The sequence below is a fragment of the Macaca mulatta genome, chromosome 5 (assembly GCF_049350105.2).
Source record: "Macaca mulatta isolate MMU2019108-1 chromosome 5, T2T-MMU8v2.0, whole genome shotgun sequence".
In the NCBI taxonomy this organism is placed as follows: Eukaryota; Metazoa; Chordata; class Mammalia; order Primates; family Cercopithecidae; genus Macaca; species Macaca mulatta.
The window spans coordinates 165723892-165751266 of record NC_133410.1 but is presented as its reverse complement, the minus strand read 5'-3'; the positions used below and the strand labels follow the sequence as shown (position 1 = coordinate 165751266).

The following is a 27375-nucleotide window of genomic DNA, read 5'->3' as shown; positions in this document are numbered from 1 at the left end:
CAGTATTTATTACAAAATAGATACATTAATGATACCTACTGAGCTATGACACATGCAAAAGAGAAAAAAGATCCTTGCAATAGCTGACCTAACACTCTCTTGGATCTGATCAGAGAGGCATGCAAGATAAAGAGTGGGGCTGTTTCCTATAGGACGCAATATCTTGATAGCTGTGTTTCAGTATTAGTGTAGTGGTGTCATGCTAGATAACCAGGGTGCATAATGGGGTGTGGAGTCAAATAGATTCCTGCAAAGTTTTACCTTGAGAAAATGATATACCTTACTCTTGGAAAATGAAGTACATAGATAGATTAACCACATTTTCAGTTAATGAGTGCTATACTGTCTCGAGTCATATATAGTAGTTTATATTTTATTTCAGAAAGATTTCCTAGTGATTTATAATGCATGTCTATGTTATTTAAATAATGTAAAAAGTCACTGGAAGTGAATTTTGGACATAATCCCCAAATCTTTTAAATAATTATCTAAAATATCTACACATTGTCCATTATCCAGCTTAACTATATACTTCTACAAATAAATAACACTCGCATCACAATTAAAATATAAAATAGGTGTCATTAATTAAATGTAATATACAATTGCTTTTATACTACGCTATGCTGCTGCTACTAGGAATAATGGAGTAAATATTTGAAGTAATTCTTTTACTAGTCTGAGATGGTCTCAGGAAAACTAGACTGTACTCTTGCCATTCTTACTAGGCTTGCAATCAAAGTCTTATATTATTATTTAATAAAATATAAGTATCTCCCAAAAATACAGGAAAAAATCCTTAGGTCTTCTTTCTTCAACCTGAAGTATTATTTCACTGTGTGGTTTGTCAAAAATAACACAAATTTAATATTCTAAAACCTTAACAAGCAAACTGACTTTCTCGAACGGCTTTTAAGAGGCTTAGGAAATCTACTATTACTTTATCAAAAACTTTGTCCCAAAAGTCCAACTTATCATGGACAACAGTCAAACCTCTCTCAAACCTCTTTGCTATTCCTTTCAACACATGAGTCTGCTTGTCACTCCTTCCCAGTCTTCTCCTGCCTTTCCCCGCCCTTTTCATCTTGCTGAGCCATCCTTTCAAGATGTTCACATTGCCCTATCTTATGAAAATCAATTTTCTTATTTGCCTCTTACAATTCTCTGCTCTACATATCACAAAATGAACATAACAGATAAAACAAGGATTCTCCTCAGGAAACTGGAAGAAAAAAACTTGAATACTTAAAACATTTTTTAATGTTCCAACATACAAGCATATTGGAAAACAAAAACTGCTGCCCAAGAGTCTTCATGGCATAAATCCTTTCTCCAGGTTGTATCCAATCACAGCTTTTCAGAGGGAATACATCAATGCTTTTAAGTCCGTAAGTTTTAATGTAACATTAAAACTAAATTTGAATTGCAAAACTATGTGGGTGACTGAAATCACGGATTTAACAAAATCTAGAAACATGGACATTTTATACTAGGAAATGGCAGGCATGTTTTGAGTTGCTCCTTATTTTTCAGTTTTTATATTACTTCACTATCTCCTCTATTGAAATATTTGACAAAATATTAAATTAATTACAATCTTACCATTGTTGTTTCTTGAATGGATCCAAAACTGTTAATAAAAATGTTGACTACTACATCAACAGGAATGCCTATGAATAAAAATTAAGAATATATTTACTAGCTGTAAAAAGCTTGGTCAGAGTTATCATAGTTTTTTGGTTTACACATTTAATTATCATATTTTTTCCAATTCATATGGAATGCAAAATCTATGGTCTCAGTATAACATGTTCATAATTACTATTAACTCATTTTTCAAAACAGGAATCATAATACAAATAAAAAATGAGTTCAATTGTATTTTATAATGTTCTTTTTTTTCAGGAAGAATTATGTCTTAAATTGTAGGGACTCTGCAAAATACATTTACCTTTAAATCTTTTTTTAAATTGCCCTAATACATTTACTTTAAGGAACTACAAATTATTCTTAAAAAATCATTTTGAAAACAGGGTTTAATTTTTTTTGCATTTTTCTAATTAGTTCAAATTCTTACTTTAATAGGTAAAACAGTATTCAATAAATTTTACTTATAATTATTACATTTTAATTTTTAATTCATGAAAATGTAAAGCTAATTGGACACACAGCAGAGTCATTATAAAGATTTTTACCTGACCTTTTGAAAAATAATTAGAAAGTTCACGGAGTGAGAACTAAGGTATAATGTTGCAAATTTCTTTCTATTTTTTTTTCAACTCATTGTGGCTGCTGGTTGGGCTAACAAAGGGAAAATGTGAATTTAGCCTTTTAGCCACATAACCACTAACTGATGAAAAACAGGTGGTGAATCAATATATGGTAGACATGTGACAACCCAGACCATGGCTGTCGTTGAAAGTAACTGAATAGGTCCCGGTAATGAACAAAAACCCATTTTTACAACATAGTTGTATAACTTCAGTTGACTAGAAGCAGCTGCAGACTTGTTTTTTTCTAAAGGCAAAAAAAAAAAAAAAAAAAAAAAAATCAAACCTTATAATGTTAATCTGATCTACATTAATACCTGTCCTTAACCAGCAGCAAGGATTATAGTTTTCCAGAGGAGATTTTGTTCATACAGCTTTTTTCTAATTCATCAAAAGTACAAAAAAGGTCTATACAACTGCACAATCTGCTCTTGGCTTATGTTATTGTAAGCATACTCTTGGTTTTTAAAAGGTGTGATAAATGGTAATATCTAATTGGAATAAAAATAATCTATGTTGTAGAATACATAGTCACTTTTATTCACAAAGCCAACATGCTTTTAAAAATCACACAGCCATCATTTTTTCAGCAAAAGAAAAGAAAGAATTTTCTATTAATGTGAAATACTAACAAAATGTAAGAAAGATTCTAAATATACATCAGAACTGTTCTCTTTCCCTAAATAAGAAAATCATCATTCTGCAAATTATAACTCTGGTGTCTGTGAATGAAAGCCAGGTCTATTTCCAGAGTCTAAATTTTAAAGCACTAAGGTTAAGAATAGTACTTAGCAAACTCATTACAGAGGTTAGCCTATTAATTCACAGTATATCCTTTTCTGAATGTTTAAAAACAGGTAACCTATAAAGCAATGAGAATTCATATTTTACTTATCTTTGAATATTTTAGGCATTGAATTGCTCTGAACTTAAGGACATTTTTGTTACATGTCACTTTAAAATCTTACTGTTTTGAATATCACAACACATATACATATAGAATATCACAAAGTTCTATACATATAAAATTAATTTTTAAACAATAAAAATGAAAATTTATATGGGGGAGACAAACCTTTGAAGTTTGGTCTTATCCTGGGATCATAACTGACCAGTAACCTGTTCAAGATATTGCTAGTGGAGTTGGCAGGTACTCGGGCAAGGTCCTCTGCTGACTGCTGACTATAAGAGAGAGAAAAATCCTGATAAGTAGTTATAAATAGCAAACAACAGAAATGGGTAATTCTCATTGGGAGGAAAGACTGCCTTTTTGAGACAAATCCACAACTATAGTATGGCTTTTTCAAATAGAAATAGAGACTAGTAAACATTGTTAAAAACCCAAGAGGCATTGTTATTTATTTATTTATATATATATACACAATTAACTTTACTAAATGTATGAAACATTGCTCTAAATACTCCATGTTACTTTCTATAAAGTAAAATTAAGGAGACAGCTTACTTGTTCTGAAGCAACCTGCCATAGAAATCTAGGTAAGTAAAAAGGAAGTGCGCACAATGAGAAAAAAAAAAAACAGCAAAGAACATTTTTTGAAAAATGTGTAATATTAACCTGCCAACACAAAAACGATCTGACCAGAGAGATGGTCTAAGAATTCATAAGACAATCATGCTGACGTTTATAAAATGATATTCCCCAAGAAATACAGTGAACATTTTTCTCACTCAGTAAAATATGGCAGTCTGGGAGGCAGAAGGGAATTGGTAAAAGACTTTTCACTATTATCAGATAAATGAAACAAGTAAAATACTCTATATTATACAGAGCTGTAAGAGATAACTACCTATTGCTTTTCTGTATATATTTGTCATCAACTCTTTATCAAGAAGAGGAAAATCTTCATTGTTTTGCTATTTTAATTAACTTTGAATAATGATAAGTGACAAAATTGGTGGTTGCTTAAGAGCCCTTTTTTAGAAAGGCACTTTCTTGGAAGCCAAGGAAAACATTTTGTTGTTTTTGTTTTGGTTTGGTTTATTTTACCCCTCATAAAGTCTTATGCATAATAATTTTTCTCATTACCTACACACACACAAAATCCAGGACAATCACAAGGAAGAGTAAAACTCTACTTGGAGCACCTAGCACAGCATTTTCTGTATTGATATGGTAAAAAGTCTCAATTTCATAAATTACATTAATTTATATGAAGGAAACTTAGATGCAACAGGCTTGGCTTTGTATTGAAATCAAAACTCTATTAGGCATTTCTGAGTTAATTTTCATACAATCTGCCAATAAGAGACAACTATTGTAGGTGAGATATAACAGGAAAAAAATGTATGACATAATCTAATAATACTATGAATTGACACAGACAACTCTTTCAAACAGAAATTCAATCAGAGTGCAAAGCATTTTAAAAAATGAAAATCAATCAGTTAAACCTCCCAAAAGTGCAGAGATCATACGGATTTTTAAAAACTGCTTCTCGTGGCTTTATTTGCTCCAGTGTCACAGTTTCATAAACTTGAGGGCTGGTAATTAGATTTTCCATTTCATTGCAGGTAAAACTATAACTTCCTTACAACCAGTTGTCATCCTTTATCAAAAGATGGAAAACTCTAAAGAGAATGAGGGTATGTGGGAAAATTGGATATTAGGATGCAAATTAGTATTCAAATCTATCTACAAATTTTCTCATTCAAAGGAAGAAAAAGAATTGATGGATTACAAAATACACTTGTATTGGATCAATTCAGAACTGCTATTATTGTGTCTCTTCATATAAAATCCTTTACAAGTATATTCCTTCTAAACAATGAAAGGACAACATGAAGACAATTAACACTAAATTTTGTAGTTTAGAACTTTCCCGCCGATTTTTCTGCTTCTAGCTGTAGGCTGTGTCAGTCAAACTCATTTTTTAGCCCTTTATCTCACTACCAAATTTTGTCCTTCTTCCACAGAATCAGTGTCTCTTTACGGAATATTGCAACTTCCATTCTTTATTGTACTTATCTAAACCAAACCTGTCCCTTTAAACTTCATCTTCTTTGTAAAATCTTGCCTCAACCTTCAACCTTATGCTGATGAACATGAACTAATAAATATATTGCTTGGCAATGATTTTGTAGCTTTTCTTTTCTTATCTATGGGGATATTACCAACTAGACAAAATGAAAACAGTATGATTATTGAGGGACTCATGGTTTCTATATATTTGTAGTTCCCTAGTCTGTTTTTATAGTATTAAATACACATTGGTTCAAGTACTTCCAATCTGCCATCTCTTCTAGGTATATTTCAGCCTCATGTTGCCTGTGCTGTAAGAGGTAAGCAGTTCCACTCATCATTTCCAGAGGAAGAAGAGCATTTTGTCCTGGGGCACTCTCTTAGGAGAAATGACTTCCCCCACCCTCATAATCTTCCCAGTATTGACCATTGCTGAACTAATTACTGGCAAGGAGGAAGAAACATTCATGATTGGCTCAGATTAATATTCTGGTGCGGAATGAATATTGGAGAATCAACCATTATGTCCACTACATTCTTTCATTTGATAGTCATGTTCATGCTATTAAACAGAAGAGATATTAACCACACAGAAAGCTGTCATTTCGAGGGAGAGAATGGTAGAAAAGAATTGGTACGGCCGGGCGCGGTGGCTCAAGCCTGTAATCCCAGCACTTTGGGAGGCCGAGACGGGCAGATCACGAGGTCGGGAGATCAAGACTCATCCTGGCTAACACAGTGAAACCCCGTCTCTACTAAAAAATACAAAAAACTAGCCGGGCGAGGTGGCGGGCGCCTGTAGTCCCAGCTACACGGGAGGCTGAGGCAGGAGAATGGCGTAAACCCGGGAGGCGGAGCTTGCAGTGAGCTGAGATCCGGCCACTGCACTCCAGCCCGGGCGACAGAGCGAGACTCCGTCTCACACACACACACACACACACACACACACAAAAAGAATTGGTACAAGAGTAAGAGGTAAGTAAATGGACCGGTAGAGTACATGGTATATAAAGAAACTAAGACACAGCAGGGTTAAGAGATTTTTCTAAGGTGGTAGAGCCAAGAATGAAACCTGCTCCATGGTAAGCCTGCCATAGTGTAAGTGAAATATTATCTGTCTTCTTATTACCATCCATACACATATTGCTTTAGGGCATATATATTTTACCTTGGGTTCTATTCATCTTACTAGGCATTGTTAAAAATCATTAGTACTGAAAATATAAATTGGCCCTTTCTATCAGTTCACTCTTCTACCATCTCCAAATGTTTTTGCAACTCTCCACAGTTAAAAGCAAATTCTTGTTTGTTAGGAACAAAAACCCAACATTGCTTGACAAAAATCTTCTGAAAATCAAACAAGCAAACCAAAAAAAAAAAAAAAAAAAACCAAACCAAAAACAAAAACCCAGGGAATATACCAAATATCGTATGGCCCCTTTTCTTCTATTCTTATTTGTGTCAATATATATTTCCATGTTTCAGCTGCAGGTAACTTGGCATGAATGTTTAATCAACAGTTTACATTTATTTGTATTAGAAATGAAGAGATGTTTTAAAAATTAAATAAAATCCCATGTAGTTTATATTCACATGCATGAACTCAGTGTTTTCCCACCTAAAAAAAGTAAAAATCATATTTTTAGCTTATCAATAATAAAATAACATTAAAATTATCTCTACAGACTAAAATATATCTAAGAGATTAAATGGATATAGTCACTTCCTTCTAAAGAGTTAAAACAATTTGCATGCAACATATTTTCTTTTATCTGTATGTTACCATATATATCCTTATAATTTAGAAAGTAAGTTAGTATCACTTACACAAAATAAACAGGAAAAAGGAGAGTTAAGTGATTTTAATTAGGCCACACACTTAATGCATGCTTTGTTATTAAAGTCTTCATATTCTGAATCTCAGCCCAATGTTTTATGCATGTGACTATGCTATTTTGTTTTATTTCAAGAAATCTATCAACAATTCCAATATATTAAAAAGCAGGATTTATTTCTTGGAAATATGACATTAATTTAAGAAAATAATGTATTCTACTTGGGCAAAGTGATCAAATGACTAGAGAAAATAGAGTTAAATATCAAAAGCCTTTTACAACCAGTTCTCTTTTGTTCACTTGCCTAAACTTGAACCAATGTCATTACTAATACGTAAAGTTATGCAAGGAATGTGTCAGACTGTATAGCTGTATGATGTAATATTTTCCAGCACTAAAGGAAAAATCCAGAAAATTATTTCCAAAGGAGGAAACTCAATTTTCTATTAACTGTAGAACATTCTTCTTTTTTTACATGACCCTCCAGTGACCACAGTGCACAGTTTCATTTCAAAACAGGTGTGGATGAGTATATTGTCTTAATCTTCTTGCTAAAACCAGAAATCTGAGTCTAAAGGAATTGTTTTATTTCTCCATAGAGCTATAAATGCAGTGACAATTGTCAGAGGCCTTCTCAGACCTGAATGTAGTATGGGGCTGCACGGTTTTCAGCTGGACATGAACTTAAACAAACACAAAGCTACAGACACAAGGGTAGAACGAGGCATGTAATATATGTTGGTTGTATCATTTCTCATGCTCTAAGGCAGTGATTCTTTGCCTCTGTTAGATAACAAATGTCTCCGAAAATCCGATAAACACTCTATACTTCCCTAAAAAGTGTACACGAAGTTTGCGTTTCTGAGGGTCCTGGACCAGCAGACCACAGGTTAAGAAATTTTTCATGGAAACAGATCAATCATCCTCCCTTCTACAGCAAGCAATTCTGACTCTATGGGATGTTTTGATTACTGTTAATTCTGCTTTTCAGACACAGCAAGATACAAGAAAACACAAGGTATTATTGTTGGAGGAGGTTTTAGACGGAAGGTTCCCTTTCTGAATACTTCACTAAAAGGACTCAGAAAGGAATTATATCAAAGTAAACAATACAACCGTAAATAGTGGCAACCGTGATGTTATTAGTCATTATTTTAAAGCTGGTAACACCATACAAAGTGAAAGGAGACGACAATATTTTTTTAAAGAGCAGATATCTTACAGTAACAGAAATTAAACAAGTGTTCAGACAAAAAAAAAAAAAAAAGCACCGTAATGGAAATATGTCAACAGAGGGACATTGGAACCAACTGAGAGGGTTCCCAGTGGCCAAAGCTGTCATGATTTGAGCAACAAAATAAAGTAGTATTGTATTATAGTACAAAATAGAAATCTCAGAGTCCATACAGATAAAAATAAGAATTGAATAAATGAGGAAATATTAACAAATCACTCATGAAGAATTCCAAATAATTGGTATAGATCTTCTGCTTTTTAATTGTTGGAAAATAACTCACCACTCCTTAGTGTGGGCTGTGCATAGTGACTCCCTTCCAAAGAGTTCAGTCTGCAAAGTGCGGGGGGAAAGAGTAACTTCACGGCAGAGAAACTCCACAGGCACTCTCCTCAGCAGGTAATCAAGTTAACCTTAATCGTGATAATCCATGTTGATAATACGGACCCTTGATAGGATGTGATGAGAATCACATTTTAACCCTGTGGTCTTCCTCTCAAAACCACATAACCCAGTCTAGTCATGAGAAAAACATCAGATAAATCCCATTTGAAGGACGGTCCACAAAATATTTGACAGGTACTCAGGTACTTTATAAAACTCTCACAGTCATCAAAAGTAAGTTACCGTCTGAGTGACTGTCACAGCCAAGAGGAGCCCAAGAAGGCATGACGACTGTGTAACATAGTATCCTGGGAGGGATCCTGTGACAAAAAATGGACTTAAGATAAAGACCAAAGACGTGTGAGTAAAGAATGGATTTTACTTATTAATATTCTATTAGTGTTAGTTCTTTAATTGTAAATAAATAAATAAATAAAATAAAAATTACAAAAATAAACAAAGTACCATACTAAAGAAAAAGAAAAATAGAGAAAATTAGGTGCAGGGTATTTGGGAACTCTCTGTACTACCTTGGAAATTTTTCTATAAATCTAAAGCTATTCTAAAATAAAATGCTTATTTGAAAAAAGAAAAAAAGAGAGAGAGAGAGACCAGCAAAGGCACTGAAAGAGTCAGGAGAGTCAGTTGTGAGCTCTCCTTTCAAAATCCACAGCCTTAACTGGAAGCAAACTATGTATATAATAATCATATAGAAGTGAAACCTCAATCATGTGTTAAGACTGGGGCTTATGAAAAAACACTGCTACTGGTCTGTAAATGGAAATGTATTAAAAGTTCAGCATTACACTTCCATCTGTACACAATTATTTTTAGATAATCAGATAGATAAATAGATATACAAAGACAAATACTTTATGTATCCAGCTAATAAGTTAAATTGGTAGTTATTCATGAATACACATAACTGTGTAATTATTGTGGAGTGTTTTTTATTTTTGTGTTTTCCTACTTATCCTATAGTTTACTATCACCTCTCTTGACAGTTTCTGGATTTATTTTCCATTCTGTTTTTGCAGATTAAACTGTGAACAGTTTTATGAATGCAGACAGTGAGTGATACCTTTTACAAGATTAGTCTAAACTTATTTGCAAAGAATGTGTTTATGAGTAGATGTGTATGTGTGTGGCAAAGTCTGTCATGTTATTATGGGCCAAGAGTCATAATTAAGAAGAGTGTTCCGCAACATTCATGTTATTTATCCCTCAACTGGGTTTCAGGAACTGTTGTAGCCTGTGGAAACATTTTCAAATCTTCTCTAGCTCCAATTATACAATTACATCATCCATGGCTCAAAGAAAAAATATTCTGCATAAAGTAGAAGCATGTATTTGGAGAGATGCTGGATTTTGAATACCAGCAATTTGCAAATCTCATTGAAGGCTATCTGTTGGTCACTTTTAACTTCATATCACATGTGAGATTACTTATTCTATGAAAACCATGATAGAAGTATTTTCTACTTCTATCATATGTTGCTCAACTGTAAAACATTATACCTTCTCACCACTTCTAATGGGTTTGCTATGCGCTCCAAAGCTCATGACATAAAGAATTAAACATCAATCCAAACACAATGTTTACTGTGCCATTACTTTCAATACTAAACAGAATAAAATTACATCCTGGCCCAGCAAGTACAAATCCATAGTTAAGACTTCTAACTCTGCAACCAACTGCAATGATACTTAGCTTTTCTCAATTTTCCATATATAGCAAAAACTTAAAAATATTGCCCTCCTGGCCCAACGAAAATATCTATACAAAAAATTACACACACACATACACATACACACTAAAGTTGAGTAAAATGTGGGTATAATTGAAAAACACATCTCTTAGAGTCAAGAGATTAGTGTTCTAACTCCAGATGGACTGCAAGATTGCCACATGATACTGGGCAAAGCACTCCCCCTCTGTGAGCTTCAGTACACTCACCTTTAAACCAGAGGTTAAATCAGGTGAGGTCTCAGAGCTCATTCCATTGACAATCTGATTCCACCTGTAGTGCATGCTGCCATGCCCCACCATCAAGGTCACCCCTCCGGAAATGAGCTTGCTACTGGGAATGTTGGGTGCCTACAGTTCAGAGCTGAGTGTCTTCTGGAATAGCCTCCAGCTGAAGTAAGGCGTCGTGTCCTAGAGGCAGCCCATACCCAGTGACTTTGATAGGGGTATATAAAAGTGGCTGGGTCCCTTTCTACTAATTGAGACACTCTGAAGGGCCATCCCATCTTCAGAGTTCCCAGTGGCATGGACGGATCACTCAGTTGCAACCCCACTGTTCCTGTGTTTAAGCCTGCTTTACTCCCTCTTAAGACATGTTCTCAAAAGTAATCCCTTTTTTCATGCAAATTTTCATCTCAATGTCTCTGTCTCTAAGATAATTTAACCTACAAACATCAACTAAATACCAGGTTTCCTTAAGGAGCTTTACCAGTTATGCAACCACCAATATGCTAAATTTCTCTCTCACTTTAGTCATTCCTTAATTCATTTAACAGTTTCTGAGAATTTCCTATGTGTCATGCACTTGCCATGTACTGGTTATCTGCTTGAGAATCAAACACGCATGATCCTTATTCTGATACAAAAAATGATATTTAAAGCTGTGAGTTTAGATAAATTTGGTTGTGGATTCTCAGGCTTGAAAATAGATTGGATTCAGCTGAGGAGTTCTAGAAACTACTGATACCTCATCCCATCACCCATATCTAGATTTAATTAGTTTTGGATGTGGCCCAGGCATCAGGGTTTTTAAAAAGTTCTTCAGATGATTTTAATAATCAGAAGAATCACTTGTTTGAAAAGAGAGTTTATAGTTAAAAAAAAAAAGACATGGAATTGAAATGTGAGGAATTGCAACATTTAATGAGCAGATAGGAAAAGATAAGCCAATAATTCAAAAAGAAAAGAGCCAGGAAGAAGGGGTAAATCCAGCAGTGTGTGGTATCAACAGAACCCAAGGGAAATAAAAAAAGAATATTTCATGGAAGAGTTGGCTAACAGGGCCAAAAGTTGCTGAGAGGTTGAGATGAGGACTGACAGCTTTCCATGGGATTCAGCAAAAGAAAGAACTGTTTTTCAGTTGAGAAAGAGGCGGAAGCTAGATTGGAGTTGATAGAATAGTAATAGGTGAAGAAATGAATGAGAGAGTGCATATGACTCTATTGAAAAGTCTGTTTCACTAAGAGTGATGTCCCCAAGACAGTGAAAAAGGAAGCTCTGGATTCTTCCTCCCCTCAAGGACATAACAATGCAACAACAAATGGATCAATCTTCTTTATGAGAAATTCTAAAACTAGTTGAGAGTCTTCTGTACCTCAGTTGAGTATGAAATCAGCCACATTGAACTCGTAGGAAAATAACACATCCTCCAGCCCTAATCCCCACCCCTAAAACCCCAACACAGCATAATATAATCATGAAGGAGTCCTCAGCTTACAGTTTCTTCCTCTGGAGTGAAGCAGTTGGACCATACACCTAGCATCTCAGCTTTTGCATGTACCACCAGAAAGACTGTTTTCTTTTTTTTTTTTTTTTTTTTGAGACGGAGTCTTGCTCTGTCACCCAGGCTGGAGTGCAGTGGCACAATCTCGGTTCACTGCAAGCTCTGCCTCCCGGGTTCACGCCATTCTCCTGCCTCAGCCTCCCGAGTAGCTGGGACTACAGGCGCCCGCCACTGCGCCCGGCTAATTTTTTCTATTTTTAGTAGAGACGGGGTTTCACCATGGTCTCGATCTCCTGACCTTGTGATCCGCCCGCCTCGGCCTCCCAAAGTGCTGGGATTACAGGCGTGAGCCACCGTGCCCGGCCTCAGAGAGACTGTTTGCTATCTCTCCAGTCTTGGAAAGCTGATAAAGCACAGCATACACTAGTACACTAAGCCCTTGAGGACTACAGGGAAAAAAGTAACAGTTTGCACTAGCATGAAGACATGCCACAGCTCCTCCCCAAAGCTCAGTGCACAACAAGCAAGGGAAGTAAACCCTAGCTCCCAGCTTCTCCCTGAGAACACTTGAACCACATGTCTACCAGCCCAACTTTTTCTGGTGCTACTCAAGGGACTGGCTTTTCTCTCATCTCTCTCACAGCACTGATAGGGCCCAGTATACACTAGACCACTGAAGGCTACAAAGAACAAAGTGGTACTTTGAACAGGTGTGCAGAACTCATCACAGATGCTACCCCAGCTCAACACAGAGTGAGCACGTAAAAAACACCAGAGCTCAGATTATTCTTGGGGAAGGAAAAGAGCTGGATCACAGTTCTGGCATTCCAACTCCTCCAAGAGCTACCAGAGGAATTTACTTTTACCCACCTTTCTTGGAGGATAGACAGGGCCTAACATACTCTGGACACCTGGAAGCCACTAAAAAAAAAAAAAAAAAGACAATGATTTAGACTACCAAGAAGGTTTGAGAGACCCAGAAACTGGCCAGGTTGAATGGTGAGGGTCTTCTCTAGCACAGGATCAATCTGTGGAGACTGGGAGATGTAGAGGTTTTTCTGCTGCATAGATAACAGCACAAAGACTCAAGAAAAATAAAGAAACAGGCAAACATGATCCAAACAAAGGAGTAAAACATAACTCCAAAAACCAACCCCAACAAAATGGAAATATATGAATTATTTGACAGAAAATTTAAAATAAACAGTCATATCTTTATAAATAATAGAATGTTCAACATGCTCAGGAGGACAATGCACAAAGTACGAATTTCAACAAAGAGAGAAAATTTTAAAATGAAGCAGGCAGAAACCTTGAAGCTGAATAATATAATAAACTAAAAAATTCAATAGAGAAATTCAGTGGCACATTAGAACAAGCAGAAGAAAGAATGAGCAAACATAAAGACAGGTCATTTAAAATTATCCAGAGCAATAAAAGAAAAAAAAAAAAGAGTGAAGAAAACCTGAGGGTCTCATAAAACACTGTGATATTGTAATTTATAATAAGATATATATATTTGATCTTCATTCTTGTTTCCTAGAATAGAGCTCCTAAAACCTGTAAACACTCTGGAGCGTTGAGTGTCTTCCGTATGCTAATAAGATGACTGGCAGTTCAAGGCCCCTAGAATAGCCCCAGGATGGGGACTGGTCGCCAGAAAGACGAAAACATGATTAGAGAGTTGAGATTTTCAGCCTTACTCCCACCCTCTGACCTTCAGGGAGGGGAGAAAGGTTGAAGGTTGAGTTGATCACCAATGGCCAAAGATTTCATCAATCATGGCCGTATAATGATGCCTCCATAAAAAACCCAAAAGACTGGGTTTAGAGAGCTTCCAGAAAGCTGGAGACATAGAGGACTGTAAAAGATGGTGTACCCAGAGAGGGCATGGAAGCTTTATGCACCTTCTCACATGCCTTGTTCTATGCATATTCTCCATTTGCCTGTTCATCTGTATCCTTTGTATAATTCCTTCACAATAAATGGGTAAAAATAAGTGAAGTGAAGTGTTTTCCTGAGCTCTGTAAGCTGCTCTAGCATATTAATCAAACGCAAGGACATGATCAGGGGAATCCAGATTTATGGTCAGTTAGTCAGAAGTACAGGACACAACCTGGGACTTGTAATTGGCATCTGAAGTGCAAGTCAGTCTTCTTGGACTGAGCCTTCAAGCTGGGTGATCCAACACTATCTCCAGGAAAATAGAATTTAAAAATAAATTATAGGGCAAACAATTGGTATTCACTGGAGAACTGACTGGTTGTCATCTGAAGCGAAATGCCACACACACATCTGGTGTCAGAAGTATTCTACTGGAAAGTATAGTGTAAAAAAGACACTTAGGCTTTTACTACAGATTCCATCAAGCAGACCACGATAGGCATTATGGGAATTACAGAAGAAGAAAAAAGGGAGAAATAATGAGGAAATTCTAAGAAATAATGGCTAAAATCTTCCCAAATCTGAGGAACGAAATGAACATCCAGATTCAGAAATCCCAGAAAGCCCCCAAAAGATAAAGCTAAAGTCATACACACAAATTGTATTAGTCCAGTTTCTCCAGAAAGACAGAACCAATAGGAAATACAGCCATACCTCAGACATATTTAGGGATCAGTTCCAAATCACCACAATAAAGTGAATATTGCCATAAAGTTAGTCACACAAATGTTTTGGTTTCTCAGTGCATATAAGAAACTAAACTGTAGTCTGCTAAATGTATACAATAATAAACATACCTTAATTTTAAAATATCACTAAAAATTGCTGACAATCATGTTAGTTTTAAACAAAGTTTCCTCTTTTTTGCTGATAAGAGGGTCTTGCCTTGATGCTGATGACTGCTGACTGATCAAACTGGTGCTTGCTGAAGGTTGCGGTGGCTGTGGCAATTTCTTAAAATGAGACAAAAGTGAAGTTTGCTGGATCAATGGACCCTTCCTTATATGGCAGATGTGTCTCTAACATGCAGGGCTGTTTAATAGCCTTTTATCTACAGAACATCTTTCAAAATTGGAGTCAATCCTCTCAAACTTCTGCTGCTTTATAAACTAAGTCCATGTAATAATCAAAATCCTGTGTTGTCATTTTGACATTCTTCTCAGTATCTTCACCAGAAGATCTGAGTAGAATCCATTTTAGGAAACCACTTCTTTGCTCATCCATAGGAATCAACGCCTCTTCTGTTCAAGCTTTATCGTGAAATTGCAACAATTCAGTCACGTCTTCAGGTTCCAGTTTTAATTTAAGTTTTCTTGCTATTTCCACCATCTCTGCAGTTAATTCCTCCACTGAAGTCTTGAACTACTCAAAGTCATCCAAAAAAGTTATAATCCTGTTAATGTTGACATTTTGACTTCCTTTCATAAATCACAAATGTTCTTAATGGTATCCAGAATAGTGAATCCTTTCCAGAAGGTTTTCAATGTATTTGGCCCAGATCCATCAGGGGAATTACTATCTATGACAGCTATAGCCTTACTAAATGTATTTATTAGATAATAAAACTTGAAAGTCAAAATGACTCCTTGATTCATGGTCTGAAGAATGGATGTTGTGTAGCAGGCATGAAAACAACTCCTTGTACCATACATCTCTGTCAAAGCTCTTGGGTGACCAGGTGCATTGTCAATGAGCAGTAATGTTTGAAAATGAGTCTTTTTTTCATGAGTAGTAGGTCTTAATAGTGTATTTAAAATCTTCAGTAAACCATGTTTTAAACAGATGTGCTGTTACCCAGGCTTTGTTGTTCCATTTCCGGAGCACAGACAGAGTAGATCTTGCATAATTCTTAAGGGCCCTGGGATTTTAGGAATGATCAACAGATATTGACTTCAACTTCAAGTCACCAGTTGCATTAGCCCTTAACAAGAGAGTTAGCCTGTTCTTTAACTAGGCATTGACTTCTCTCTAGCTATGAAAGATGGCATCTTCTTCCAGTATAAGGCTGTTTCATCTACATTGAACATCTGCTGTTTGGTATACTAACCTTCATCAACGATCTTAGCTAGATCTTCTCAATACCTTGCTGTGGCTTCAACATCAATACTTGCTGTGCCACTTCACATTTCTGTGTTATGCAAATGGCTTAACTCCTTCAACCTCATGAACCAACGTCTGCGAGCTTCCAAATTTTCTTCTGCAGCTTCCTCACTTCTCCTAGCCTTCACAGAATTAAAAAGAGTTAGGGCCTTGCTTAGGATTAGGCTTTGGCTTAAGGGAATGTCATGGGACATTTGGTTTTCTATCTAGACCACTCAAACTTTCTCCAAATCAGCAATAAGACTGTTTCACTTCCTTGTCATTAATGTGATATGAGAATGGCACTTTTAATTTCCTTCTAGAACCTTTTCTTAGCATTCACAACCTGGCTGTTTGACAAAGAGGCCTAGCTTTCAGCCTGTTTTGGCTTTTGACATACCTTCCTCACTAAGCTTAATCATTTCTAACTTCTGATTTAAAGTGAGAGACATGCAGTCCTTCTTTTCACCTGAAAACTTAGAGACAATTGTAGAGATATTAATTGGCCTAATTTCAATGTTGTTGTATCTCAGAGAATAAGAAGGCTTGACGAGAGGGAGGGAGATGAAAAGACAGACTCCCAGTTGTTCATACACCACATTTAGTAAGTTTGCATTCTTATATGGGCATGACTTGTGGCACCCCAAAACAATTACAACAGTAACACCAAAGTTCATTGATCACAAATCACTCTAACAGATATAATACTAATCAAAAGATTGAAATATTGTGAGAATTACCAAAACATGACACAGAGACACAATGGGAACACAGGCTGTTGGAAAAATGATGCCAACAGACTAGCTCAATGCAGTGTTGCCACAAACCTCTAATTTGTATTTTTTAAAAAGGCAGTAGATAGAAGATGAGATTTAATAGTGGTATTGGCTCATTCAATTAAAGAGGTTGAGAAGTCTTAGGACGGGCTATCTGCAAGCTGGACACCCTGCAATGCCAGTAGCATGGTTCAGTTCAAGTCCAAAAATCTCAGAACCAGGGAAGGTGATGGTGTAATTCTCAGTCTGATATTGAAAGCCTGAGAACATAGATGGTACTGGCATAAGTCCCAGGATCCAAAGACCAGAGATCCTCAAGTTCTGATGTCCAAGGGAAAGAGAAAAGGTTGTCCTAGCTCCAGGAAAAAAAGAGAAAGAGAGAAAGAATTAACCTATCTTCTGCTGTTTTATTATATTCAGGCCCCCATCCAATTGGGTAGTGTTCACCCACATAGAAGGCAGATCTTCCCTACTCAGTCCACCAACTCGCATGCCTATCTACTCTGAAAACACCCTTACAGACACACCCAAAGGTAACGCTCTACCAGCTCTCAAGGTATTCCTTGTTGTAGTCCAGTTGATATCTAATTAATATGCACATTCTAATGACATTGTCAAAAGCAAAGACAGAGAGAATTAGTTAAGCATCAGGCTAAAAGCCACTTGTCAAGTACATGTGAACCTCCACAAGACTATCAGTGGATTTTTCTGCAAAAAATCATACATTCTCAAAAGGCAGTGGGATGATACATTAAAAGAGCTGAAAGAAAGAAAAAAGAAAAGAAACTCAACCAAGAGTACTCTACATGGCAAATTTGCCCATCAAAAATGAAGGAATAACTTTCCCAAGACAAACAATAGCTGAGGGAATTCATCACCACTAGATATGCCTTATAAGAAATGCTAAAGGGAGTTCTTCAACTTAAAACGAAAGGATGCTAAAATGTAAAACTTGTTGGTAAAGTTATATACAGTCTAATAAAGAGTATCATATTACTATAATGGGTGATGGTTAAATTATTTTAATTTCGATACAATTTTTTTTAAAAAAAGAGATCTACTTTTGATTTAAGGGCACACATAGGCTGAAAGTAAAGAGATGAAGAAAGATGCAAATGTTAACCAAACTAGAGCACGGGTGGCTATACCTAGACAAAATAGATTTTAAGTCAATTGTTATCATAGAAGACAAAGAAAAACATTACATAATGATAAAAGGATAAATCCACCAGGAAGATGTAACAATAATAAGTATGCATGCATCCAGCATAGGGACACAGAAATTTATAAGGAAACATTGATAGAACTGATGAGAGTAATAGATTGCAATACGGTCATAGCAGGAGACTTCAATACCCTACTTTCAGTAATAGACGGAACAACCAGACAGAAAATCAACAAAGAAACAATGAACTTTAACAATATTACAGACCAAATATAAAAACAAATGCAGAACATTTCATCCAACAGCAGAAGAATTACATGTTTCTCAAGAACACATGGAACATCCTACCAAATAGATCACATCTTAGGTTCCAAAACAAGTCTTAAATAGTTTAAGAAGATTGAAATTACATAAAGTATCTTTTTCAAACACAACGGAATGAAACTAGAAATCAACATCAAAAGGAAAGCTGAAAAATTCACACACGTTGAAATTAACACATTTTGAACAAACAGGAGGCTAATGAAAAATATTAAAATTAGAAAATACTTTGAGACCAAAAAAAACACAACATACTAAAACACGGGATGCAAAAAAAAGAAGTACTAACAGGGAAGTTTATAATATAAATATCTATATTAGACAAAAGAAGATATAACTCAAATATACAACCTAACTTTATATTAATACCTCAAATAACTAGAAAAAGAAAAAAAATAAGCCCAAAGTTAGTAGAAGGTAGAATATAATAAAGACTAGAACAGGAAAAGAAATAATAGATAATTTAAATTTTTTTAAATAAAAAGCTGGCTTTTCATAAATATTAACAAAATTTACAGCTACAATAACAAAGAAGAAAGAAGATGCAAATAAATAAAATCAAAAGTGAAAGAAGAGGCATTACAACTGATGCCACAGACACACAAATGATTGTAAGAGACTACTCCGAACAATTGTATACCAACAAACTGGATAACCTAGAAGAAATGAATAAAATCCTTGGCACAATTCACTAAGACTGAATCATAAAGAAATAGAAAAGCTGAACAGACTTATAACTAGTAAAGGCATTGAATCAGTAATCAAAACCTCCCAACAAAGAAAAGCCCAGGACCAGATGGTTTCACTGGCAAATTCAACCAAACATTTAAAGAATAAAAGCCAGTCCTTCTCAAAATCTTCCAAAAAATTAAAGAGGAAGGAACATTTCCAACATCTTTATGAGGCCAGTATTTCCCTGATACAAAACCAGAGGGAAAAAAAAGAACACATCAAAAGAAAACTACAGGCCAATATTCCTGATGAACAAAGATGCAAAGCTCCTAAACAAAATACTGACAAACTAATTGAAAAGCACATTAAAAGGATCATACACCATGACCAAGTGGGATATAAAACCAGGATACAAGGATAGTTCAACATACAGAAATCAATTAATGTCATAAACCACCCAAATCAACAGAATGAAGGATAAAAATCACATAATCATAATGTATGTATAAAAGGCATTTGATAACATTTAACATCCTCTCACGATTAAAAAATGCTCAATCAACTAGGAATAGAAGGAAATTACTTCACATTATAAAGGTACTATATGAAAAGCTCACAGCTAAAATCATTCCCAACAGTGAAAACTGAAAGCTTTTATACTAAGATCAAGAATAAGACAAGGATGCCCATTCTTGCCACTTCTGTTCATCATTGTACCTAGTACATGGAGTAATTAGATAAGAAAAAGAAAAGGAAGACATTCAAGTCAGAAATGAAGAAGCAAATTGTCTCTGTATGCCAGTAGCATAATCTCTATAAAGGAACCTGTAAAGACTACACACACACACACACACACACACACACAGTTAAAACTGATAAACAAATTCAGTAAAGTTGCAGGACACAACATAAAAACATCAATTGCTTTTCTATACACCAATAATGAACTATCTGAAAAGGAAGTTAGGAAAATATTCCATTTGTAATACCATCAAAAATAATAAAATATTTAGGAATAACCTTAACTAAGGTAATCAAAGACTTGTCCACTGAAAACTGTAAAACACCGATGAAAGAAATTAAAGACACAAACAAATGGAAAGACAGCCTGTGTTCATGGGTGGGAAGGCTTAAAATTGTTAAAATGCCCATAGTACCCAAAAGGATCGTTAGATTCAATTTGTTCCCTATCAAAACACCATTGGAAATTCACATAGAAAATTTTTACAAAACAATTCTAGAATTCATGTGAAACCACAGAGTATCCCAAACAGTCAAACAATCTTGAGAAAGAACAATGCAAGAATTAAGTAATGTAGAACAACGCTTAAAGTATAAACTATGCTCTAACTGCCACAAGATATTAATTTTTCTTTAGCAGCTAAACAAGCACTGGCCTCTCGGTAAGCACTATTAAAGCAACTGCAGCTCACCACCAGACACTGACTAACTGACCTCCTGTTCCACAAGCCATAACTACAGCTGTAATTGGATGAGAGACTGATTTCAGCAACTTTCTCCTGATAAAAAGACCACTGGCCATGGACTGGTTCTGGGCAGTTTCACAGAGGCAGCGCATTAGAGTGTCTTCATGTCCCTATTATCCCTACTTCACTTTTTTTCTTTCTTTCTTTCTTTCTTTTTCCTTCTTTCTTTCTTTTTTTTTTTTTTTTTTTTAGACGGAGTCTCTTTCTTTTGCCTAGGCTGGAGTGCAGTGGTGCGATCTCAGTTCACCACAACCTCATCTCCTGGGTTCAAGGGATTCTCCTGTCTCAGCCTCCGGAGTAGCCGGGACTACAGGCATGCGCCCCCATGCCCGAGTAATTTTTGTATTTTCAGTAGAGATGGGTTTTCACTATGTTGGCCAGGCTGGTCTCGAACTCCTGACCTTGTGATCCGCCCACCTTAGCCTCCTAAAGTGCTAGGAATACAGGCATGAGCCACCGCCCACAGCCCCTACTCCACCTTTTGACACAGAGAGCCTAACTGTAATACATTTAAATGCCAAGTCTCCACCCCAAGGTGAACATGGGATGCATGTAACATGTTTGCTTGCATACAACCTCCTTTCATGAATATTCAGAGTTCCTCCTACAACCTGCTAAATATATATACTTGGTCAACCTGTTCAGCATAAATTCTTGTCTCGATTTTCTCTCCATCAAAAGTACTTGCTTTTGTTTTTTTCAGCTGGAGGCTGTGCTTCCTGCCTTCTTAAAATAAAGGTCTCCTTTCTAAATTTATAAATTGTGTGATTTTTAAGTTTATAATAGAAGAAAATAATATTTAGCCTTTAAAAAGAAGGAAATCTTACTGTATGCAACAAGACAGATAAACCTTGAGGACACAATGTTAAGTGAAATAAGCCAGTCACAGAACGACAAATAACATATGATTCTAATTACATGAGATATCTAAAAGTCAAACCCATAGAAGCAGAGAGCAGAATGGTGGTTTCAAAAGGCTGGGGGTAGGTGAAAATGGGGAGTTGCCATTGAAGAGGTATAATGTTTTAACTATACAAGATGAATAAATTCTAGATATGTGCCTATAGTTAACAATACTGTAGTATACACTTTAAAAGTCTGTTAAAAATTTCTGTTAAGAAAGCAGATCTCATATTAAGTGTTATTGTCATAATAAAACTTAAAACAACCTCTAGTGATAATCCTCCCAAAACAATCCACACTGTATGTATACATACAACATGATGACTTTTTGAGTTATTGCTCAAGTTAGCACAGAAAAAAATCCATCAAAAATTAGTTGGCATCTTTTTACTGAACCAATTGGGTTATTATTATTTGAATTGTTTGCTTAGCTCTTACTTGAAAACACAATTTAAATTATTGGCTTTCTATTAAGGAGAATCTGGCACATGACAAGATAAAAAGTGAATAGTACCAGGATGAAATGTCAATGAATGTAGTTCCCAAATATTTCAACTTTAAAAATTAATAAAATAAATCTAGTTTTTTAACAACACCCCCTCCCTCCGCCGTGTCCAAACCTGAACCAAAAAAAAAAAAAAAAGTTTGACTCCATGGACTCTAGAAAAGGAGAAAGACAGAGTGAAAACTAGAGATGGGTGTAGGGTTAAGAAATGTTAAGAAATGTGTTGGCATTTCTCTTTTGATTAGACTGTAATGGAAAACCTAAGTATATTACAGAAGATGCAGTTGACGGAAAAACTTGAAAAAGTTAAACCCAATCTCAGACCCCCTCACCACAAAACACTACGCAATGCGATCTAAATCTCATCTGAATTAGCCTTAGATGAAACAAAGGAGAACTTTCTCATTGTAAGGAGGGGAGAGGTGGAGTGAAATGGCAATATAGGGGAAATTGTGTGTCTGTTAGTGGAAGATTGAGTCAGATAGATTAAGTTTCCTCCTTACAAGTTTCAAGTTAAAAATTGAGAACAACGCTCTCATATATCTGCCAGAAAATAAGAGGTCTTGCATGAACACCTAGAAGATAAAATATGGAATATACTACATTGTATTTTAGAACAATTCAGATAATAAGTCACCAAAAATATATTATTTATATTTTATGTTATAATTAATGTGGCTGCTTTTAAAATTTATTTTAAATATATTATGATATAGCATTCAGTACCGTTAGTAAATGATTAATACCATGAATGATTAGTATCATCTATCACCTGTAATTTTCTGCCTTTTTCTAACACTGCTTTTGGGGAAACATGTTCTTTGAATGCAAATTTTCAAGTGTTGAAATTATTTGTCCCTTGTAGAATTCATACTTGGATAGAACTACACAGTCTGAAGACTGTCACATGTAGATACCTTAATTCATTCAATAAATATTTAGTAGGAGTCTACTACCACCAGGCATTTCTCTCAGTCATGGAAAAATACTAGTAAACAAAACACACAAAAACAGTTGACAAAAACACACAAAAACAATTCATGGAATTCAACCCCAAATTCATAACAGTAATTGGCCACAGCATAGGCACCAACATTTTCCGAGTTCTCATTTTCCAAAGTGTACTATTCAGTGTCATAGTTTGCATTTGCTAAGGTTCACATAACCATTATCCCAGGTCTAGCCACATTTATGAAAAGGTGATTATTCCAATCTGAAGGTAAATATCTTCATTCCCAATTGATTTCGATTTGCTTTGCCTTCATTTTTTTTAATTTAATGTTTGAATGCAAATTAGAAACAATTGAGTCCATACTATGTCAGTGAAAATGTCAGTGAAAATTCCAGCATTTTTTATCTCTGTGTATATGAAAATGGAAACGCTAACTCTAAAATATACATCAAAATACAAACGACTGAAAACAGCCAAGATAACACTGGAGAAGAACAAGACTAGAACAGGATATACCCTACCAGGTATTCAACCTTAGTAATAGTGGAGTGTGTTACTGGCACAAGACTAAACTAATATACCAGTGAGACAGAAAAGAGAAGCAAATAATTGATTTACAATAAAGGTACAACAGCAATTTACTAATATTGTACAAGGATTTTTCAATAAATGTGCTGTATTAATTGGATATGCCTATTTTAAAAATGAGTCTTAACACTGTCCCATATCATACAGAAAAGTAAGTTGAAATGGATTACAGATCTAAATGTGAAATATAAAGTAATAAAGCTTATTTCCAAAATAATCAAAATAAACTGATGTTCATTACCTTGAAGTAGAGAAAGATTTCTTAAGAGATGAAAGAATTTAAAATGAGTAACAAATCAGATTTTATTAAAAATAAGTTCTTCGATTCATCAGAACATACTGTTAAGAAAGTGAAAATGCATAAAAAAGAATGGAGATTTGTAGTACCTATATGTGACAGATGATTTGTTCTAGAAGATATAAAAAATGCCTACATATTAATAAGAAAATCAACATTTTCATTTTTTAAAGTAGGCAAACACTTGAAAAGTCCTTTTGAAAAATAAATTTACAGGTGAAAAGGTCCTCAATAACATCAGTCAACAAGGAAATGCGCATTAAAACTACACCGAAATATAATTATACTCATAGAAGATGGCTAAAATTAAAATAATTACCAATAATATTAAGTTTTTATGAGGAAGTGAAGCAACTGAGACTCGATGATGGGAATATAATTGGAAAACTGTCCATATCTTCTAAAGTTCAATAAACATATATCCTATGATACAAAAAATTTTACTCTTGGATATGTGTCCAACAGATATGAATGTTTATGTTCAACAAAACATGTATAAAAATGTTCGTAACAGGCTGGGCAAAGTGGCTCACGTCTGTAATCCCAACACTTTGGGAGGTCGAGGCAGGCAGATCACTTGAGGTCAGGAGTTCGAGACAGCCTGGCCAACACGGTGAAACCCCGTCTCTACTAAAAAGACAAAAATTAGCCAGGTGTGCTGGCTCATGCCTGTGATCCCAGCTACTCGTCAGGCTGAGGCAGGAGAATCGCTTGAACCCAGGAAGCAGAAGTTGCAGTGAGCTGAGATTGTTTCACTGTATTCCAGCCTGGGTGACACAGTGAGACTCTGTCTCAAAAAAAAAAAAAAAAAAAAAAAGAAAGAAAAAAAGAAAAAGTTAATAACACCTTCAATCATAATGACCCCAGACTGAAAACATTATGAATATTCAATAGTAACAGCTGAACTTCACCTGAACTCCTAGAATACTGAATGGTTAAAAAATAACCCTAGTCTTCATGTTACAGGAAGCACCTTATTGCAAATAACTACCCTGCCCCATATGACCTAGACAAGACCTGTAGATGACCCCTTGTTTGCCTGTGATAAGACCAGATACAGACCTTCCAAACTTCCCTTCTTTGTCTCATAAACAAGTAGCTGAGTTGTTTGCCCTCACTGACCAATCTGAACTAAATGTTCACTAACTCAACTTGACTGAACTTTAGTTAGGTTTTTCCCTTCCCTATATGTCCCTCAATTTTCTCCTGCCCCTGAGGTTAAGCAGTCACTGGAAGGCATTCTCCTTTTATGAAAAAAGTGATTTTCGACTGGACGTGGTGGCTCATGCCTGTAATCCCAGCACTTTGGGAGACCGAGGCATGCAGATCGCCTGAGGTCAGGAGTTCAAGACCAGTCTGGCCAACATGGTGAAACCCCGTTTCTATTAAAAATACAAAAAAAAAAAAAAAAAAAATTAGCTGGCATGGTGGTCCACACCTGTAATCCCAGCTACTTGGGAGGCTGAGGCAGGGGAACTGCTTGAACCAGGGAGGTGGAGATAGCAGTGAGCCGAGATCACGCCACTGCCCTCTAGCCTGGGTGACAGAGTGAGACTCCATCTCAAAAAAAAAAAAAAAAGAAAAGAAAGAAAAAAAGAAAAAGAGAAAAGTGATTTTCTAGGATTATCATCCTTATTTGCAAAGGGCTAACTCTCCTTAATGACCCCTCCGAAGAATCAGCTTACAGCAAAGAAAAACTGTCTCATCATGGCACCTGCTCATCCCACTCCCCAGCAGCTGGTTCCTTCCACCCCATTTATTGCTATAAAAGAGAAGCCCTTTCTGATCTTGGAGAGGCCAATAGATCTTACAATCAGAGCATTCTCCCTATTGCAAAAGTCCTTTTAAATAATGTCTCCTTACCTAAGTTTGGATTTGTCTTTTCATTTGACAGTAAAATAGATTAATATAATATACTTGTAACAATTAAATACTACACAACAATGAAAAGAGAGGACCTACTCCTATACCAACAAGCATGGATGAAATCTCACAGATATGATATTGAAGAAAGGAATCTAGATACAAGAGTATAAATTGTTATCGCTCCATTCATATTATGGTCAAGAGGCAAGAATCTAAGGTAATAAAAATGAGAACAGTAATTAACACTTGGAAGGAGGTATTGACTAGGATAGGGCATATGGGATATTTCTTGATTACTAGTAATGCTCTATTTGTTTGTCTGAGTGGTGGATTCATGAGCTGTATGTAAAAAGTCATTAACCATACCATTAAGATTTATATATGTTGCTGAATGTTGGAACTCAACTTTTTTAAAACATGGAAAAAAATTAGGTGGACAAATTTGGGTGCCCTAGTACACAGCCCATCAAAGTCTTCTATTAAATAAAGCAATAGAAACAAATTTTGTAATTTATAAGCAAACATTTGTTCTATGTTTGTATTTCTCATAGTTAAAATTGCAAGAATAATCATAGTTCAATTCTCAGGCTGGGGAGTGGATACATAGGTGTTTATCATCATTCTTTGAACTGTACATTATCATTCTATATACTTTTTCTATATGGTTTTATAATTTTTTAATTGTCAGCATACCATTTTGAGACTTCCTAAAGCACATACCAAAGATTCCTTACCATTAAATAGAAAAAAACAGTAGCCCCCAGACATGTGAGGCACTGTGAGTGATTAAGCACACCAATTCTGGAGACAAGCTACCCGAATTTAAATCCTGGTTTACCACTAACTAGCAGTGTGGCTGTGGATGCTTAATCTCTTTACCTCAGTTAGCTCATTTGTAAATAGGGATAATAATTCTAGAAAATCACTTCTTCAAAAAACATCTGTTTTCAGATTTAAATTAGGTGATAAAAGTAACAAACACAAAGCAGCATCTAACACTTTGTGTGATAACTAATTCACAGTAACCTATTTTATGTCACATGTAGAGCAAGAGAAATCAATGTTACAGAAGTATTAATAAGAAAACTAGTCAGAAAAAATCTAATTGAGTTCAAACCAGTTGAAAGTTATCAATATGTGGTTTGGCTAAGCAAATACACACAGTATCTTGAGTTATTATATATATTCACACACTGTAAATTCATCTATCTTATTTTCCAAATCATTACTTTAACTTTAATGTTCTAGAAATTTATGGCACCAAGTTAATGAAAGCAGGGGAGTTTCTTGCTACTACAAACTAAAAGTTAAAATCAAGGAATTAAGCAAAGAAAAGTCAGAGCAGAAATTGAGAACTGAAACAAACAATTTAAGCATCATAGCTCTTTGAGTAAATTACTTCGAAGGACACTACAATGCCTTGGGATAAAAGAGCTTTTGCTATTGTCAGGAAACCGAATAAACTGAGTGAAAAGTCCTCAAAGGCCACCCCTACTATGTAACCTGTTTCTGCTTTAACTACTTTTTGCAGCTTCTCTTTATATAATATCTTATGTGTAAAATGATTTGTAATACAGAGATAAGACTATCTATCTCTTTTGAATTTGAATGATATCTTCATTGAAATATTCACAGGCCAATATATC

The 27375-nt window shown here is 35.3% G+C and overlaps 1 protein-coding gene across 1 annotated transcript in view; it reads right to left on the bottom strand.

Moving 5' to 3' along the window:
* The window catches only part of GLRB (glycine receptor beta), a 90421-nt gene that overhangs the window by 42224 nt on the left and 20822 nt on the right, over nt 1-27375 (bottom strand). The window contains 2 exon segments of the mRNA NM_001266452.1: nt 1603-1670; nt 3346-3452. Coding sequence (NP_001253381.1) covers nt 1603-1670; nt 3346-3452 — 175 coding nt within the window.